This window comes from Dreissena polymorpha, chromosome 3, assembly GCF_020536995.1.
Source record: "Dreissena polymorpha isolate Duluth1 chromosome 3, UMN_Dpol_1.0, whole genome shotgun sequence".
Taxonomy (NCBI): Eukaryota; Metazoa; Mollusca; class Bivalvia; order Myida; family Dreissenidae; genus Dreissena; species Dreissena polymorpha.
The window spans coordinates 107,577,788-107,597,923 of record NC_068357.1 but is presented as its reverse complement, the minus strand read 5'-3'; the positions used below and the strand labels follow the sequence as shown (position 1 = coordinate 107,597,923).

The 20,136-nt window shown below is 34.5% G+C and overlaps 2 protein-coding genes across 4 annotated transcripts in view; both read left to right on the top strand.

The window, feature by feature from the left end:
- The window catches only part of LOC127870885 (uncharacterized), a 385,033-nt gene that overhangs the window by 17,175 nt on the left and 347,722 nt on the right, over positions 1–20,136 (top strand). For 2 of the 3 annotated variants that reach the window (XM_052413467.1, XM_052413466.1), the window contains exon 8: positions 387–1,621. In XM_052413467.1, coding sequence (XP_052269427.1) covers positions 387–521 — 135 coding nt within the window. In that variant the 3' untranslated portion in view covers positions 522–1,621. Of the gene's footprint in view, positions 1–386; positions 1,622–20,136 lie in introns of those variants that run through there. The other variant, XR_008044964.1, reaches the window with a different exon arrangement.
- LOC127872477 (keratin-associated protein 4-3-like) lies at positions 7,056–19,828 on the top strand. The gene is made up of 2 exons (XM_052415811.1): positions 7,056–7,153; positions 19,525–19,828. The coding sequence occupies exons 1-2, from the start codon at positions 7,056–7,058 to the stop codon at positions 19,826–19,828; spliced, it is 402 nt and encodes a 133-aa protein (XP_052271771.1).

Below are 20,136 nucleotides of genomic sequence, written 5' to 3'. Positions count from 1 at the left end.
AGTGTATCACCATATGAGAAAATCAAACATTTCAAAGTCCCAGACCCAGTCTTATAACCCCACCCACAATTTGGTAGACATACACAATCGCTCACAGAGATAATAAGCACAAGATTGGTGAGGAATTAGGCGACATTGCCCCCTCCTCGGCCTCTTGAACTAAAACTTTTTATTATTACTGTACTTATTATCATTTTAGAAATACTTCACTGGCAGTTTTATTTGCAAATAGGTAGAATTGTATATTTGTGTACGTTTATTCGTCACAATGTGATATCATTCATTTTGAATTTCATGAAGTATCAACTTGAGATTAAATAATTGCACAGGCTAATCAGAAATGACACTTTCGGCTTGTATGGACTATTTTTTATTATCCATTTCAGCAAATTGGCAGCTATGAGACTCCAAACTGGGTGAACTGCATGGATATCTTGTGTCCTGGCAAGGATCAGAGACCACAGATTGTGTTTGCCTGTCTCGACAATTCTGTTCATGGAGTATCTCTCGCAGAAGGCTGAAAAGTTGTTGTTGAATGAATTCTCCAACAGTGTTAACTATATGACTCTAGAAGGGTGAATATTGTGATCTGAGTATTCAACTGATTGCATGTCGAACCTTTGCATTCGATATTAAGATCTTAAGCATGTACAATAGTACTTTTCTCACCTTCAACTGGAATGGCAAGTGCCTCCATAAGACTGATAATGCAATGTTGCTTTTACAATTCAACAGAAAGTGTGCTCATTATTTGGTGGACAAAATGAGCAAGTGGAAAACAGTATTCAATAATAAAAAGGGTATGGTCCTTGTAAGTCAGGGCCCTCAATCTATCAAATCCGGCGGCAGTCCCCCACCTGAAAAAAATTCCCCCTAAAAAAAAACAAAAAAAAAATATAATTTTTTTTTTTTTTTTTTTAATAGAAAGATGTGTGTCATGATTATTATATCTCAATTCCATTTCAATTTAATCTTTTTAAACATACAAAATTATGAAAATTATGAAAAATGCAATGAATATAGTGCAAACATGTACAAATGAAATAATGAGAGAGTAAGTAAAAAAATCCCCCAAAAAGGGAAACGCCGCGAAAATTCCCCCTCCTAAGGGCTGCGGACCCCTTCCCCCAAAGTAGTGTGAGGGCCCTGTAAGTATATAATGCCAACACACATGAATGTGATCCTTTCAGACAGTTGAACAATTTGTGTATTAGTACTCCAAATTAATCTTTAACTTAAATTAACATTGCAAATTTGAATATGTTTGAATTCTTCAATAATAAATTATCACATAGTTGTTGGCATATACTTAACATGGAAGTTGGAAAAATTGTCTTGTTATATTCAACACAAACTTTGTACAAAATCTCAGACTGTTATGCAGGTTTTTATAAAAATATTGGAAGACATTTTTTCTTTTCTTTTTTTTAAAACTTATTCAATAAATTTTATTCATTAATTGGCTGTAAAGTCTTCATTAATATTGGGACTTCATATCTTTGGGACACCTTTCTTTTTCTAAAGCATTTTGTTATTAGCATGTATACCTACTTTTTTAAATTGTAACTTTTTGCTCTTCATGTGGTTAAATTGTTTGTGATAATTAAACATTCACTTTCAGTATTTTGCTTGAACTTAGCCCGAGACAGGCTCAGGGCTTTGATAAACCTTTAAATGCCCAATTTCTGGGCGTCTTAATCTGATTTCGGAAGTTTAAGTCTCAGCAGTAATTTGTATTTGCAACTAGCTATACTGGGCTAAAGCTTAGAGATTTCGCAAGCCCAAATCAGTTTCAATTATGATTGTATTCATTTATTGTGTGACAAAGCAGAGAAAAAATGGATGTCCATTCATAAGTTTGAGCTCTCATTATAAATATTTCTTTCATTTTCGAACAAACATTATTTAAACTATATTTTCACACTTACTTGGTCGAGGTAGGATAAAGAATACAAGTGCAATCATTTTTCACCAAAATGCATTGCCTCTAAAGCCCTTGCTGGTATGGGAAGTCTTGAAATACAGGGACATGTTAAAGATTAAAAGAAATATTAAATATATGATAAATTATGAGAAAATATATTTTAAGATTATTTTTCACATGACCTTTGTTTAAAAACACACATCTCTGAATCTGCTATGTAATACAGCTAAAATTCAGTTTATTTTGCCCCTTCTAGGAAGAGGGGGCATATTGTTTTGCTGGATGTCTTGGGGGTCAGTAGACCAGTTTGTTTCCGATCAATATCTCGTCAATGTATTAATGGATTGGCTTGATACTTCCCATATGCAAATAATTGGCCTTGGACAGTAATGACCCCTTCTGAAATTGGGGTCACTAAGTCAAAGCTCACTGTAGCAATAAGTTGGAAAATCGTTTCGGATCAATAACTCGTCAACGAATAGACCGATTGTCTTGATACTGCATTGGCCTTAGACAGTAGATGACCCCTATTGAAATTGAGGTCAATAGGTCAAAGGTCAAGGTCACAGTAAGTGTGAAAATCATTTCCGATCAATACCTTGTCAACAAATTGACCGATTGGATTGATACTTCCCATGTGCATTGGCCTTGGACAGTAGATGAACCCTATTGAAATTGGGGTCACTAGGTCAAAGGTCTAGATTACTGTCACAATTAGTGTGAAAATCGTTTCTGATCAATAACTCATCAACAAATTGACTGATTGGCTTGATACTTCACCTGTGCCTTGGACAGTAGATGACCCCAATTGAAATTAGGGTCACTTGTTCAAAGATCAAGGACACTGCGATGTTAAGTGTTAAACTGGTTTCCGTTTGATATGTAATCAAATTATTGAGTGCTGGGTGTCAAGGCCCTGTTGGGGGGGGGACATCTGTCTCATTGATGTCAATTTTGTTTGAAGACAAAAAGTACAACATGAAATACTGAAACGCAAATATAATTGCATGAATCATATAACATAACATTTAAATAAACACAATGGAAAAAAAGGAAAATTGTATAAAAGCGTCAGTATCTACTTTCCATAGAAATGATATCTTGTATTTCCAAAGAAGTAAATCTTAAATCAGCTGCTCTTTTTTATAAATCTAACTATGGTGTGCACTTTTGAAATAAATTATATATTTAAAAAAATAAGAGCAAAGCTGCTATAAATCCCAATTATGAGCAATTATAATAAAAAGATAGACATACAATTATTTGCTTAATATAAATAACAAACTTTTTTCTGTTTTTATTCTAACAAAAACAGACTCTTTCTCTTTTGCTTAATAATTGTTTGGTCTCAACTCAACAAACATTTTGCGCAAAAACCAAAAACCGTGGACTTTAGGTGAAGGTGTTTGTTTAGCATGTCTAAAGTTCAGTGTCTACAGACTTGCATTGAACGGTGTAGAGGTACCAACCTCTTAGCTGACCTGGAGCTGGCGCCAGGTTGGACATGGCAGGTCGGTACCTGCATTACTAGCTGCATAGTTCTCAGAATGGTTGCCAACAGAGGCATGGCCCTGTGATAAACAGGCTGATACGATTACTTGTAAGTGGGCTCTTATAAGAAAATAACATGTAATATATTGTTTATTAAAGAAATACTAGCATGTTGACACCCAACGAATAAACATTTTCAATGAAATACTAAGATGGCACCTTGTTCTTTTTCTTTAATATTTAATATACTGACGAATTCATGTGTCATTTTTGCATCCAGTTTTGACCATGACTTTAACTAGCAGATAAGTATAATCTCCTTGTGTTACTAACGAGCAGAGTAAACCCTTGACAATTCAGCTTAAAAAGAACTAATTTATTAAGACAGAAACATGGAAGATACTACTGCATGCTGACAAGCAAAAGGCATAAAATGGTATAAAAAAATACCAGTATTCTAAACATAATCTGACGAGAGCTGTGGTTGTCTTTGTTATTCTTCTTTCATTTCCCATTTACTCATGACTCCTTCTTATCGACCATGACCTGAATTACATTAATGAAAATATCCATCAGAATTCATTAATCCAAAATTAGTCCGGACTTTATATTCATGATACTGTTTACTTCAACACTTAAATGAATCTTAAGGAACATTTAGATCAATTAAAGTATTCACACAAATATTTAACAAGCCATATTAGCATTTACTTAACTTCAGTTTCAACAGAAAACATTTGGACGTCAGAAAATGTAAAAAAAGGCCAAGATGCAACATTTTGATATGATATTTTAAGAAAAGCATGATTTTTATTTAAAGTTTGGAATATTTCAACTGTTTTTGAGACACAGTTTGACAATATAACGTCCAGTCTCTGTACAGCAGCCAGTCAATGAAAGTGGTCAAAGTAGCTGCTCAAGGAAGTTGACTGCTTTAGTCATCATTTTCAATCAAAACAATCTCAACCTATAATATCACACTGAAAAAAACTCACTGATCTTCGAATCTTCAGGGTGATACAAGTACACAAAATTTCACTCTGTGCAGAAGTGCTCATAAGTGATCATTTAATTAGCTATAATTATTATAAACGTGTGACATACTTGGACAGTATTGATTTTGAAGATTTAATCCTAATTATCCCAATAAAACATACCTCAACACCCTAATATTTATTTCCTAGTGGACTGAATTCATTATAGCAAATGCAGTAACCACAATCAGTTCTTCCTCAGCTTTCTAGAGGCACAATAGTCTATTTGATGTCAAACAAGCTGGACAACACAGATCAATTTAAGTGTTTACTTTTCACTCGTCAAAATGACGTACAGAAGGGGACCATTCAGCTCAGGTGTAACAATGACTGATTGTCATCCTGGGAGGGAGATCTAGACTGATCGTTTTAGCCAGGTGTCCACTTTAATCAGGTAGTGGCCGCTTAGTCAGGTTTGACTGAACCTCAAAATTTAATTTAATTGAACATGTGCTTAGACATAAGACAGCTAGGACTTTAGTTGGACTGACCAGTCTTTTGTTTATTAATTTGTTTGCATACCAGTGCGCAGTTGTTGTTGTCTATGTTCTGTCATCCTGGGAGGGAGATCTAGACTGATCGTTTTAGCCAGGTGTCCACTTAAATCAGGTGGTGACCGCTTAGTACAGGTTTGACTGAACCTCAAAATTTAATTTAATTGAACATGTGCTTAGACATAAGACAGCTAGGACTTTAGTTGGACTGACCAGTCTTTTGTTTATTAATTTGTTTGCATACCAGTGCGCAGTTGTTGTTGTCTATGTTCTGTCATCCTGGGAGGGAGATCTAGACTGATCGTTTTAGCCAGGTGTCCACTTAAATCAGGTGGTGACCGCTTAGTACAGGTTTGACTGAACCTCAAAATTTAATTTAATTGAACATGTGCTTAGACATAAGACAGCTAGGACTTTAGTTGGACTGACCAGTCTTTTGTTTATTAATTTGTTTGCATACCAGTGCGTAGTTGTTGTTGTTGTTCATCTCACTGTTGGTGCACATCGTCGGACAGGCTCCATATATGCTGCGGATAGCAGTGATAATGAATACATGATAACAGGTATATGTGAATGAACAGTCTAAACTACCATACACAATAAGTCATTTTGCATCACAGCAATAAGGCTACAGAATGAAGGTAAGGAAATTTGGATGACCTAATTGTGTTGAAGATAATGTTTTAATGAGCTTTGAGGTAATCACCTATTGGTTTAAGTTGAATCATGTTAACCTAAGTTAATAGCGGGTATTTCTTTCCTAACGCAAATTTCAACGTACATGTACATGAATAAATATATGTCTATTACAGGGACAAACATACTTATCTCTGTTTTCTTTTTATGATACATTTTCTACGCATGTTTTTCCAAATCTACCAAGAAAATGATCATAATAACAAGATGAAGTAAACATCTATATAAAATACTTATATATGAAAATTTCAGGATTATATTTTTACACATACAATATTTTCAAAATTTGAAATTTCGTAACCAGTAATTAAGACATAATTTCTAAATAAAGGGTTAATAAAATGATGATAATAATATCAGCAGTTAATTAATGCAAAATGGCACACACATTTTAACTATCAACAAAATAAGAGCCTGCAAAACAATTCTAGAACGATTTAAAACTGAACAAAAATTATATGAATAGTTGATGAATAGGTGATTTATGTTACTTTTGTTCATCCAATACATATCTGAAAACATCCTCAATCATTTATAACACATTTTGTCAACAAACACTTACGTTTCACACAAGCTGAGCATTCAAAGTTTTCTCATACTACATTGTTTTTAAGTAAGGACCTGTATCATTTTTAAAACATTTAAAAGGAATCGTTTTGCATTTTAATGATAACCTTTTTTATAGAATTGAAAACATTACAATGGCATTTTAAATTTGGATTCAAATGCATCAATTTTCATACATGAATTTTCATTTAAGCTTATTATGAACAAATGCTATGAGAGCTGTTTAACAGACTGCTTTAAGATTCCACAACAAGTTGTGGGTCGGCTATATGATTATTTAATAAGACATTATTAATCCATTACAATTACTTCATTTATATCTATTTTTTTTTAAACCACCTGTAGTTGCTTATAACAGTTAAAAGGCAACATGTATTGCATTATTTCTTAGCAATTATCCAATCAGTATTGAACATCAATAACATTTTTAATGAACAGTGTTGAAATGGTTATAAATAAAATAATAAAAATCCTTAAAATGAGGATATAGAAATTGACTGGCGTTAACCCCAGAAGCCGATTTTGACAAGACTAGTAGGCTTGACTATGACATAATGCCACTTGTAAGGGGATGTGCGCTCCATAAAAAACTCACAAGAAAGGTTTACTGTCAGTTTCAATCCTAGGATGCCTTTAAAATAATTAAGATGTACTATTTAAGCAGTAACTTTTCTTTGTGTCATTTCATTTAAATGTTTACAAAAACACCTGAAACCATGTCTAGTAGTTTATGTATGTCCTAAGTAAAAAAAAAAACTAGCAACAACTCTCACCTTCTTGCCACTCGAGTTTATGGTTATAGTCGCCAGGTGAACAATCATGTGCACAAATAGAACCACTCCAGGTAATATGTGTGCAGCAGGCTGCCAGACATTGTTGCGGGTGGGCACCAGTGTGGTGAAATGGAGATCTGCAAACACCACCAGCACCAGCCAGACAATTGCCTGGTGGGTAGAAGGTGGGGCAGTCCAGCCATTCCAACAACTTGGCTCTACATCTAGGCCTGCCTCTACATCCCACATCTGAAGTACAATTAACCACCGACTCTTACATCCGCTTTATTTTGTTTCTCTAAGTTTTTTTATTTCTTAATTTCCACTTCAAGCATAATTGGTATTGTGTTAATGATCCAGTAAGAGGAGATCAGATGCTTTTAACTTCCCATACAGATGTCCGTTGTTATTAAACATTTTGTATGTAGTTTAGGAATCTAATGGATATGGACAAATCAAGCATTGCAAAAGGCACATGATGCTGCTGACATGGGACAGGGTGGAAAGCGGAAACAGTTTGTTGACATTCTCTTATAATTACATAATTCCAAGGTATTTTGTAGTCTTGCGCTTTTAATTTTGTTTGATCACAGTCATTTTAATTGCAATTGAATATTTGCAAAAGTATGCAACTGAACGACAATGTTTTTAGTCAGTTCGACTGTCTAATATAGTTTGAAATAGGAAAGTTTAACATGGCGATATGCTGTTTTGTTTTATTTATGTGATTATTGTACATCAAACAATAGATAATTATGTAGATATTGATACGAAGGTAAATAAATACAATTGTTCAGGGGATATATAGCTTTACTTATGTAAATTGATCAGTGTGTCAGTATGTACGAAAAAGAACGCCAATACCTTAGCTGAAAACCACCCTAAAAAATAAGGCGGTTTCCGTCTTTTACTATTATAAAGCGTAATATGTGCTTTAGCAGGACCTTAAGGAGAATAGGGCTCGAAATATGCTAATTTTTCCGCTTAGGTAGACGGAAACCGCCTAAATAGGCGTAAAACAGTTTTAGCAGGAAAATTTTCCGTCCAAGATCATTCTGTGCTTAGGCGGAAAAAATACACTGAAAACCTTAACCAGAAAAAGTCCGCCTTGGCAAAAGCATAAAAAGAGAGCCATGGGCCCTAAGGCGCTCACCTGCGACCCAAAGGAACTAAACTAATCTGGGAAGGTAGAGTTCAAAATAATAAAAGTACTTCATACAGACGGGCGTACATACTTAACTTGCGCTTTATAGTTCGATTATTAAGTGTAAAATCTTCAAAAGAGGACGAGTGCTGAGCAGACAGGCGGAAGTACAGACTTAGTGTGCTCTATTATTAAAATACGTTTTCACTGTTTTTCCATTCAAAGTTATTTAGAACAATGATACTCTGATTTTCAAGTAATACTGCATTTCACATATCATACATGACGTACATCTTTATATAAAATTAATTAGAATAATGTTTCTCTGACTTTCACATAATACTGTATTTCACATATCATCCATGTAGGCCTACATGACTTTTGTATATCAGTCTGTATTTATGATTTAAAATGAAATTTCATACTTCATTTAAAGGGGCTTTTCACAGATTTTGGCATTTTTTAACTTATTCATTAAATGCTTTATATCGATAAATGTAAACATTGGATCGTAAAAGCTCCAGTAAAAAATCAAGAATAAAATTAAAAAAAGGAAAAGAACATTGCCCGGTCCAGGTTTCGAACAAGTGACCCCTGGAGTCCTGCCAGAGTCCTGAAGTAAAAACGCTTTAGCCTACTGAGCTATTCCGCCAAGTACACATTATTGACGTATTTTATACCTTATATAAGCAATCTTCGTAGTTTCACAAAATTTAACGACAAAAACAGAATTCTCCAAATTATTCAATCGTTTCGCGTTGCAACGCTTTATAATTTTTAGGTTTTAAAATCGTCAAAAGATGCATATAATGGCTCTATTAGACCATGGTAAATGTTCAGTATTACTGTTTCCTCACAAATATCATAACTAAAACGAAAATGTGCGAATCTGAAACAACTTTTTTCAATTTTGTCAATTTACCAAAGCGTGAAAAGATCCCTTTAAGAGTAAATTTTTGTTAATTATTCACATTTGTAAGTGTTGTTTGTAAACAATTCCTCAACGCTTCTACTCTTTATTTACAACCAATGCAAAACTAAAATGCATTTTAATTGTGAAATTTATTCTTAAATACAAGCTGCATTTAATATCATAAGTATCGCAAATAGTTGGTTTTAAGTACATTTTCTCTATCTCTTTAATTCTTGAACAAACTATATCTGTGATATGATATGTGTACATGTAGACACGAAATGTTCAACAGTAAAGTTGGAGAATATTTCAATCTATTTTTTATTGATCAATATAATTGAATTTTGACAACAGTTGTTGCCTAAGCTGTAAAGGATATTTTTACGTACATATCTTTACTTTTTCTTCTTGATATTCATAATATACACTGGGACTTTGTGATAGTTATTAGTTAAATAATAGCCATATTGAGTAAGTTGAATGAGGCATCACTGTACTTAAAGCTAAGACATATGAAATATCACGCCCATTAAATTTATATATATTGTATAAACCTTTCTTGGAAATATATAATAACATAATTTTGCTATTTCATGAGCTTGCTTCAATGTTGTAATCTGTTTTTTTTTATGCAGTCAGCATGCTGATTTTTATACGAAAACAAGAGGGCCATGATGGCCCTTAATCGCTCACCTGACTAACCTTGCTTCATAAACTTAAATTTTATTAGACCCATATACAATCCCAAGCCAAATTTCATTAATTAATACATTCTGACAAAATTTCATTAAGACGTGATGAAAACTGTGACCTCTTTCATCTACACAAGGTTTTACTAGAATTGGCCCGGTGACTTAATTTTTGACCCCAGATGACCCATATACGATCCAAAATCAGATATTATCAAGATAAACATTCTGACCATATTTCATTAAGATCATATGAAAACTATGACCTCTATTGTCTTCCCAAAGTTTTTCTATGATTTGACCTGGTGACCTAGTTTTTGACCCCAGATGACCCTAATACAATCCCAACCCAGATTTCATCAAGATTAATATTCTGGTCAAATTTCATAAAGATTTAATGACTGTGACCTCTACTGTCTACAAAAGTTTTTTTTTAATCTGACCTAGTTTTTGACCCTAGATGACCCAAATTCAATCCCAAATTAGATTTTAACAAGACAAACATTCTGACTCTATTTCATTAAGGTCTGATGAAAACTGTGACCTCTATAGTCTACACAAGGTTTTTCTATTATTTGACCTAGTGCCTAGTTGCTGACCCCAGATGACCCAAATACAATCCAAACAGGGCTCCCCTGGCCCAAATATTTCTGTAGCCAACTTTTTAGCCAAATGGAATTTTGTGTAGCCAAATTTTAGAAACTGTAGCCAAAGTTTTAGCAAAGCATTTGCAGGGGTCAAAGTTGGATATTTTGAAAATCCTGAACTTAAAGCTGCGGGCCAGTGGGCTGCAGGGCCCTCAGTGGGTCCAGGGGACAAGAGGGCCGGAAGCCCCCGGAAGCTCCTGGATTCTACGCATTAAAAGGGTGCCTGTACCTGTTCTGGTGATTCTATTTTCTTAAAAAAAAAACATACACATATATTTGAAAATCTTCATGTATTTGATAAGGAACACACAAAAGTTAGTCAAAAGGCAATTAATTCACATGCACCCACTGTCTGGCATGGACTCGACTGCAGGTGTTGCTTTTGAAGAACCCGGTCAAACCTGTAACAGTCGTTACAGATTATTATATTTTTCACACATACTTTAAAAAGTCAATAATACATGTTTAATAAATGCAGAATCAAATGTTTGTCACCATTTATATTCACAGAATCATGCTTCCAGAAGCCTCCACATTCACCTAAGAAAATTGGGTATGGTGGCTTCTGCTCAACAGTTAAAATTGAAAATTTCAGCATGGGCTCCCCTAGTTTTTATCCCAATCGTTTTGTTTGAATGCTAAATAATTGTATCCCGGTGTGACCCAAATTCGACGATGTAATGGTTACATGAAGCAATATTTAGCAAATAATTAAAGAAATAATGAAATGTTAAATAGCACAAAATAATAATTTTAAACTCGGCTGTATTACTTTGAAATGATTCCAAGACAATAATCATCCATTAAATCGATAAAAATAGAACATCGTCGAATTTGGGTTACGGTAGGTTGCCCATATTTGTTTTACAAAAAGTAAAAAAAAACAACATTTCTTGCTGCTGGGCTCATATGTTGGGGACAATAAAACATTTTATTTAACTAAAAAAGACCTGTCCCAGTCAGCAAAAATGGCGTATTTGATCGTATTTTCAATTACTGTTAAAATTCTTTTCCTGTTTTATGCTTTATTCAAAGGTCAAAATATTTTAAAAGCTCACAATCAATTAATCAAACGTTATTAATAAAAAAAAATTGGCTAATTTGCTAGATCTATCTTGCCGATTTTTGATGCAAAAAAAAAACTAAACAATAAACTTTAGCAACAGAAAATACGACCAAATTCGGGGTGTTAGTTTAAAAAAAAACCTACCTGGTTGGTCTTGATGGTTCTTATATTCTTTATGTGATTAGGGTCCTCTGCGTGGAGACGAAATGACTTCTTCCCACAAGACTGATAATTTAGGGTTTTCTTACAAACTTCTCAAATCGCTTTTCCACAAGCTTCCACTTTTCTCAACCAGTTCACTCCCCGCCCGTAGACTACAGCGTAGTCTTTCTCGTGTAACTATGGAAGCATATTTGTGCCACCACTTAACAACTTAAAATAACATGAAAATAATGGAGGATTTCGCGAAAAAGAAATAATTTTCGCGAAAACAGATACATTTTCACGGAAATAAATATATTATGTTAACACGAATTTATGCATGTTAGTGCTCTAAACTGCCAACACATACAGATAAAATTTTCATGAAAATAATGGAAGATTTTGCGAAAACAAAATAACTTTTCTCGAAAACAGATAACTTCATGAAATTATGAATATAAATTCGCGAAAGATGCCAGTTATATAAAAATAGATGCTCTTCAATCGGTGAACATTGTCTTTATCATACAGACCAAGAACTGGATTGTACGTGCATACTATAGCAAGTAGTAAGTTTCCTTTTATTGATTGATATTTTTAATGTAAATGCATCTTTGTTGACGAAAATACATAAAGCTGTTTTTACATATTTATTTTCAGACACAAAAATGAAAATTACTGGGTGAGAAATGGATGTGCGATTTTTCTGTATTCATTAATGCAACAGTTTATACAGTGTAAATGTCACATTTAGAGTTCAAAGGTCGAAAACGGTACAGTACCAATGTCCCCCTTTGGAAAGCCACTTGTTAGACCTTTGGATTTTTTATTTGAATAATAGATCTCTAATTTTTTTTGGCGTAAGCTGTATTAAGCCAGCTTTTCACCTCTCCTGACCTTTGTAAGTGTCCAATAAAATTCAAATAAAATTTCCCGCGGCTAGGTACGAATGAATACACTTCATTTATTCCATTGGCTGATTTGAGTATTCCACCAGAACATTGGAAACATATACGCGTCTTTGTAGCACTGTCTTACTGCATAAAACAATTTTATTTCTAATGAAAAGGCTTAATAGATAGAACAGTTTTACACTCAATTCTCGACATCAATACAGTTTGCGCGTGCATCTTTTATTTTCAGAGAATTACCAGCGCAACGCGTTTATATTTCAAGGCTATGTTCTCATATTTAGTACTTACTTCCATATTCTTGTCAACATGTTAACATGTAAAAGTATAAAGAGCAGTGGAAGCGAGGCCTCACTTTAATACATTGCATTTCAACCCGGGTCAATTCGCGGCCAGTGTATGAATGTCAGAGTTTATATACAGGTCATCTCCGGAGTTCGCGGCCAGTAAAATAATAGTTATATAATAAATACGCTATCCGTGAACTAGGTGACCTGGAATTTTCTTTAGACCAGATATATGTAGATTCTTAATGTGTTTTCAACAATACAATGATAAATATTATTTTTGATTAATTTAACAATAATTATTCCACCATATTGACCAATGTATTAAGCATGAGCGCGATGATAATCGATACTGTTAATAATCGAATCAAAAAGCAATGCCCGACAAATCACTAAAACAGGTTTGTTCGAAGAACGCGCCTATAAATACGGATACTTCTCGTGTGGCCGTTTGACTCGTATGTTTTAATTTCACTTCCATTCTTCTTTTGGTTTTCTGTTTTGTATCTATAGGTTTATGACCAGAAATATGTAATAATGTAAAATAAGCCGCGAAACATCCCGTACAGCTAAGAACTGCACAGAAAAAAACATTCGCTATCCTTGATCTCATTCATTGAACTATCAACGCCGTATATCTTTTTTAAAGATATTTCTTGTTTATGATAATTCCAGATCATGCCCGCATACGATATTCAGGACGCCGATCTTGAGGGTATGTCATCATCACAGCTTATTGTTTAGTATCGTCAGAATGGGTATTCTATACGTGAAATACTTGAAGTTATGGCCATACGACATGGAAAAATAACAAGCGAACGATCAATTTTCCGAGTCTTGAGACTTTACCGCCTGACTAGAGGCCAAAGTTAGCACAGTCTCGAAGAAATTATATAAGGAATATTACTTGAGTTATCAGTTCCCGGTGAAAATGCTGGTTACCGGCAAATGCGTCAAAGTCTCCTGATTAATCATGGACTTGCAGCTACATTTGAGATGGTTCGTCTAATTTTAGGACTCATTGATCCACAAGGTGTTGCATAAAGTCAGGCGGGAAGGTTAAGACGGAGAATTTATATAAACAATGGTCCCAATTTTGCAATCCATTTAGATGGCTGTGACAAATTGAAGCCATGCGGTTTGTCAATTCATTGAGCTGTGGATGGATTTTTCCGTAGAGTGTTGTGGCTGAAATGTTGTAATTCTAACAAAACGCCGATGTACATATCTAGCTTTTATTTAGACTACATTAGGGAAATTAATGGCATTCCAGTTCGGGAATACGGTGACCGCGGTACAGAAATTTCTATTGTCCGTGATGTGAAAATGGCATTACGATGGACAGACGCAGATCAGTACCAGGGGATCCTAAGCTTCCTCTTTGTTTCATCTAACAGAAATGTCAGAATTGAGAGGTTTTAACGAAGTCTTAGAGAAATGTGTGGAGATGTATGGATGAACCATTTTAAAGATATGAGTGATTTCGGATTACTGGACACATCTGATAGTGTGTACTTAGAATGCATTAGATACTGTTTTCTTCCTGTTGTTAGTAAAGACCTGAATGAAGTTTGCAATATTTGGATTACTCTTCGTGTTCGTCGAAATAACCGAATTTTATGTCCTGAGGAAAACCTGAGGTGTTGTTCTTTCAGCCAGAGGTATATGGTGCAAGAGATTGTAAAATACCACTGGTTGACAATAGGGAATTAAATGATGTGGAACGGGAGTATTCTCAACGCCCTCCAGAACTTGGTGTATCACAAGAGTTCCTGACAATTGCAAAAGCAGCTTTCGGAGATTTGAATCTTCAATATCCACATAGAAACAGAGAATAAGGAACAGAGCTCTTTGCTGCAATAACCATGTACATTGATTGCCTCGTTTAACACGGAAATGTGCATTGGTTGACAAAATGTCAATTAATTGATATAGTTGTGTCTAAAAGCAGAGCAAGTACTAGTTTTAAACAAGCTGTTGGCTTTGTATGCGCTGTCATTTCCATGTATGATTGTGTGTCAATAAAACAATACATATTTTGTCATTTTCGCTTTAAAATATCATTTAAATATGTGGCCAAAATGTTACTTTTATTTGTTATGAACACCCTAAAATAAAAAAAAACACAAACCCGGTTACGGTGTATATGGAATCAATACCGTCACGGGGAAAGTAGTGTTACACGAAGGGTAGAGTGTCTGGAGATATAATTTCTGGATCACTGCACTGTTTTTGTAACACTTCCAAATTTCATATAAACGGTGGAATGCTTCTGTTCTGGCCATGTGGTGCAATCGCCCTTATACTGTCAAATATTTATAATTTTTTGGGGGCATACGGTATGAACAAGGCAACACAAGGTGTGCCTTGAGACGGTTCTGTAAAAACTAAAGGTAAACGAGAGAAACTGACTCATTACGACTGTCAAATTTGATATCATTGTGTCTTGCAGTCGTGGCAGAGGGCTTTCAGGTGTCATTTTCTCGTGTTACCTTGAATGCAGGGGTTGTCATAAGGCACTTCTCGTCTTGCCTTGTTCCGCCAATGCGGGGTGAGAATAGCAGTTTTATGCCATACAATAAGAGTGTTTCATATCCAAACTAATTTTCATTATGCAGTAGTCTACATGTGACCTTGACCTTTGAGTAACATACCTCAAACACACCAGTATATATGGATAAATACATCAAGAGTTATGTACAACTAACTATTTGTTAAGGTACAACTACACCGAGTATGTGAAAGTGCAAAGGTTAGTCAGAGGTTGCTGTATTAGTTGAATTTGTTTGATGGTAATTAAGATGATATTTAAACAAGAACCGTTCGACATTCACGCACTCTACTTTTCTCAGGGCAGTGCTAGATTATTATTATAAAATGAAAATCTAAGTGAACAAATATACGTTGAACATGTGGCATAATTCTGCCAAAATATGTTTTGGATTATCTGTCTTGCAAGTTTGTGTTCTCCTTTTGATAGTTAACAACAGCCCATTGTATAAAACTTGGATATCTTATCCGCCGGTTATCTTTGTCCACTGCTTAAATTTGTCCAAATTGGTTAAGACCTTGGTTAACTTTAACAACAACAAAAAAAAACAATATCAAAAGCATGTCATGGTCTCGTTAATCTTTTTATACAATTGGAATCCAAATTAAAATATCCAAAAACCAGAGATATTGAAAAAGATAACCAATGATAACTTTTATCAAAGTTTACACAACTGGCTGCAAGTGCTCAAAGTTAGAGGTGAAAACCTTTGATTGTTGTTGAAAAATGGACACCAGTCATACATTTAAACAAGACTGATGTCCTCAACTACACTGGTCTGATAACAATAACTCAACATGCGTCGAAAAGTAAAGCTAAAACACATTAACATGATTAAGTCAAGCAAGGGCAAATAAAATTAATAATGACATTGTTTATTTTAGAATTTATTTATTTAAAATAAGACAGACTTTTTGTCATATCACAGCATAGCAATCAATTTGAAATCAATGTTATCAAAAAGTTAAAAATATAAGAAAAAACAACAAACAAACAAGAACTCCGCGGACAAAATTGTGCTACGGATGCAGACAGGACATGAAACATTGTACCATAAATAGAGATTTAACCTATAAGATTTAGTGTGGCCTTGACCTTGTGGGTAGGGACCTGGCTGTTAAGCATGACACACTGGACAATCATGATGAACATTTGTGCCGAGTAAAATGAAATTCACTTGAAAGATGACGAAGTTATGCTCCAGACACGAATGAGACATGAAACTGTATCATATATGGAGATTTGACCTATCACGTGCCCTTTACATTATAGGTAGGTACCCGGGTGTTTAACGCGACACATCGTCTAATGATGGGGAACATTAGCACCAAGTTAAATGAAATGCGCTTAATAAATGACAAAGTTATGCTCCAGACACGAAACATTGTACCATATAATCATATATGGACATTTGACCTATAACTGTGACCTTGATCTTGGAGGTAGGGACATGGGTGTTAAAAGCAACATATACTCTAATGGTGGGAAACATTTGTGCCAAGTTAAATGAAATTTGCTTGATAAATGACGAAGTTAAGCTCAGGACACAAAACCTTGTATCATATTGTCATATTGAAATTTGACCTATAAGTGTGACCTTGAACTTGGAGGTAGGGACCTAGGTGTTAAACGTTACTCATCGTCAAATGATAGGTAACATATGTGCCAAGTTAATTAAAATTCGCTTAATAAATGACGAAGTTATGCTTTGGACACAAAAAATTGTATCATATTGTCATATATAGACATTTGACCTATAAGTGTGACCTTGATCTTGGAGTTAATGACCTCGGTGTTGAGCGTGACACATCGTTTAATTATGGGGGACATTTGTGTCAAGCTAAATGAAATTCGCTTGATAAATGACGAAGTTATGCTCCGGACACGAAACACTATCATATTGTCATATATGGACATTTGACCTATAAAAGTGACATTGACCTTGGAGGAAGGAACCTGGGTGTTGAGCGCGACACATAGGCAAATGATGGGGAACATATGTGCCAAGTTAAATGAAATTTGCTTGATAAATGAAGATGTTATGTTTCGGACACAAAACATTGTATCGTATAGTCATATATAGACATTTGACCTATTAGTGTGATCTTGACCTTGAAGAAAGGGAAATGGTTGTTATGTGCAACTCATCATCAAATAATGGGGGACATTTGAGCCAAGTTAATTAAAATTTGCTTGATAAATGACAAAGTCAGCTTCGGACAGACACCAAAAACTGTATCAAATTGTCATAAATAGATATTTGACCTATAAGAGTGACCTTGACCATGGAGGTAGGGACCCTGGTTTGTAAAGCGCGACATATCGTCTTATGATGGGGATCACTTTTGCCAAGTTAAGAGAAATTTTCTTGATAAATTACGAAGTTATGCTTTGGACTCGAAACACTATCATATTGTCATATATGGACATTTGACCTATAAGTGTGAAATTGATCTTGGGGGTAGCAATCTTAATTTATGGCGAGACACATCGTCTTATAGTAGGGAGCCTTTGTAGCAAGATGAGTGAAATTTGATTAGTGATAAATGGCAAAGTTATGATACGGACAAAAACGGGACGGACACACAGACGGACGGACGATCGCGATTCCCATATCCTCCTCCGACCTATCAGGTGGGATAATAACTAAAACAGAAGGATATAAAACGCGAAAAAAACTTGAACATTTGTGTAATACAGAACTATTTCAAACTCTTCACAGACAGGCCTTTTAAAATGAGTAAGCTTTATTAAATAATAATCTCAAAGATGACAATGTATAACTTTTATGTTCATTGGTATTTGCTATTTTTTATTAAAATGTTACTAAAAGTATACATTAATATTTTATTAAATGTTACTAAAAGTATACATTTTTTATCAGAAAACTTAAGTTTAAACTTTGTTCTCAAGAATAAAATCTTAAAAAATTACCGTTTTACATAAAGGGACACAGTTTCATTAGCAGGAATATTTTTACCAGCTATCAAGCAATTTCTAGGGTGAATTAAAATGTATTTTATAGTTAATTTACAATATTAATTATTTTCAGCCTTATCAAAAATGACTTCTATTTTCTTAAATTGGTTCATTTAACACTTTTGCTAAAATATACACTTTCATTGTGTAAGAAATGAAATCTGGAAAAATTAAAACAAACTATGTTATATATAAAAATATCAAAATATTTACACATGTTATGTCAATCTGACATTAAGAAATTTGAAATCAATATCCAAATTTGAACAAATTAATATCAACACTTGAGATACCCTGGTTTAATAAGTGCTCTATAAGAAATGTAAAAACATAGCAATTATAAAACACAATCCAACAGTACACAAATATACATGAACATATATGCTGGCATCTCATGTTTAAAACCCTCAAGTCAAATAAACAAGGCCAAGATGGCGCTAAATAAGTCTATGTAAAACTATTTACCAACAGGACAACATGGAAATCAAAAGAAGAAATACTTTGTGCTCAAGTGAGTAAAACCTAATTTCCAAAATAATGAAAAAAACATCATAACATCATGAGTGTCACCCTCCTTGGTTTTTTTTTAAATACTTTTCATTAAATATCGATTAAAACTACATAGTATGAGCTTGGTTACGGTTGTATAAAAAACCATCTGGGTTTTCATTGATTAATCAATCGTACCCAACTACTCCCTCGCCATAAATCTGTCCAAGAAACATAGTTTTATTTAGTAAAACCGTTTTTTTGACATTTTGAACTGACACCTGAAAATGGGGCATACCGAACCCCTTTCTTCCAATTCGCAGCTGCAAACGTAGCACAGTATGTGTCCACAGACTAAAAAGGTATCGCAATATCTAACTCTGCAAATCTGGCATGTTGGAATTCTAGGATAGGTAATAATCTGAAAAGAAAAAAAAACACTCACAAAAGACCATACTTACACTTTTAACACTTCATGTTAAATAATTAAGGTCTTACAAGGTTTTATAAAGTGCCTCACACTCTGGGTAATTAGTTATTTGAGAATTGTTTAAACTCTATTTTTTTAAGGAAATCAGTTGACAAAATGAAGGACAACATCTAATAAATATCATCTCTTGTACATAAACAGGGAAATTTGGTGTATTTCCAGCTTGCTTCCATTTTTAAAGAGAATTTAAACAACTTACCACTGGTGACACATAATCATGGTCCGAATGCCCGTCCAGCTGCTGGTTCCCAGATGAATGCCCGTCCAGCTGCTGGTTCCCAGATGAATGCCCGTCCAGCTGCTGGTTCCCATATGAATGCCCGTCCAGCTGCTGGTACCCAGTTGAATGCCTGTCCAGCTGCTGGTTCCCAGTTGATTGCCTGTCCAGCTGCTGGTTCCCAGTTGAATGCCCGTCCAGCTGCTGGTTCCAAGATGAATGCCCCTCCAGCTGCTGGTTCCCAGTTGAATGCCCGTCCAGTTGCTGGTTTCAAGATGAATGCCCCTCCAGCTGCTGGTTCCCAGATGAATGCCCGTCCAGCTGATGGTTCCCAGATGAATGCCCCTCCAGCTGCTGGTTGCCTCTATTGCAGTATATTTACGACACAGCAAAAAGTAAAAAAGCTCTGGGACAGCTGTAACAAAAAATATAAGTTTACCACTGAAAACATTGATTTTTATGAAAAAATGCCTTCCCAAATTATATTGATGAAAGAAGTGTAGACCAAAAACATTTCAAACATTTTTAATAACAATTAATATCATTCTTTTATACAATTAATACATCTACTTTGTATTAGTTAATTAAAACATACTTACAGACCACGCGTAGAACACCATGTTAGGTATTCAC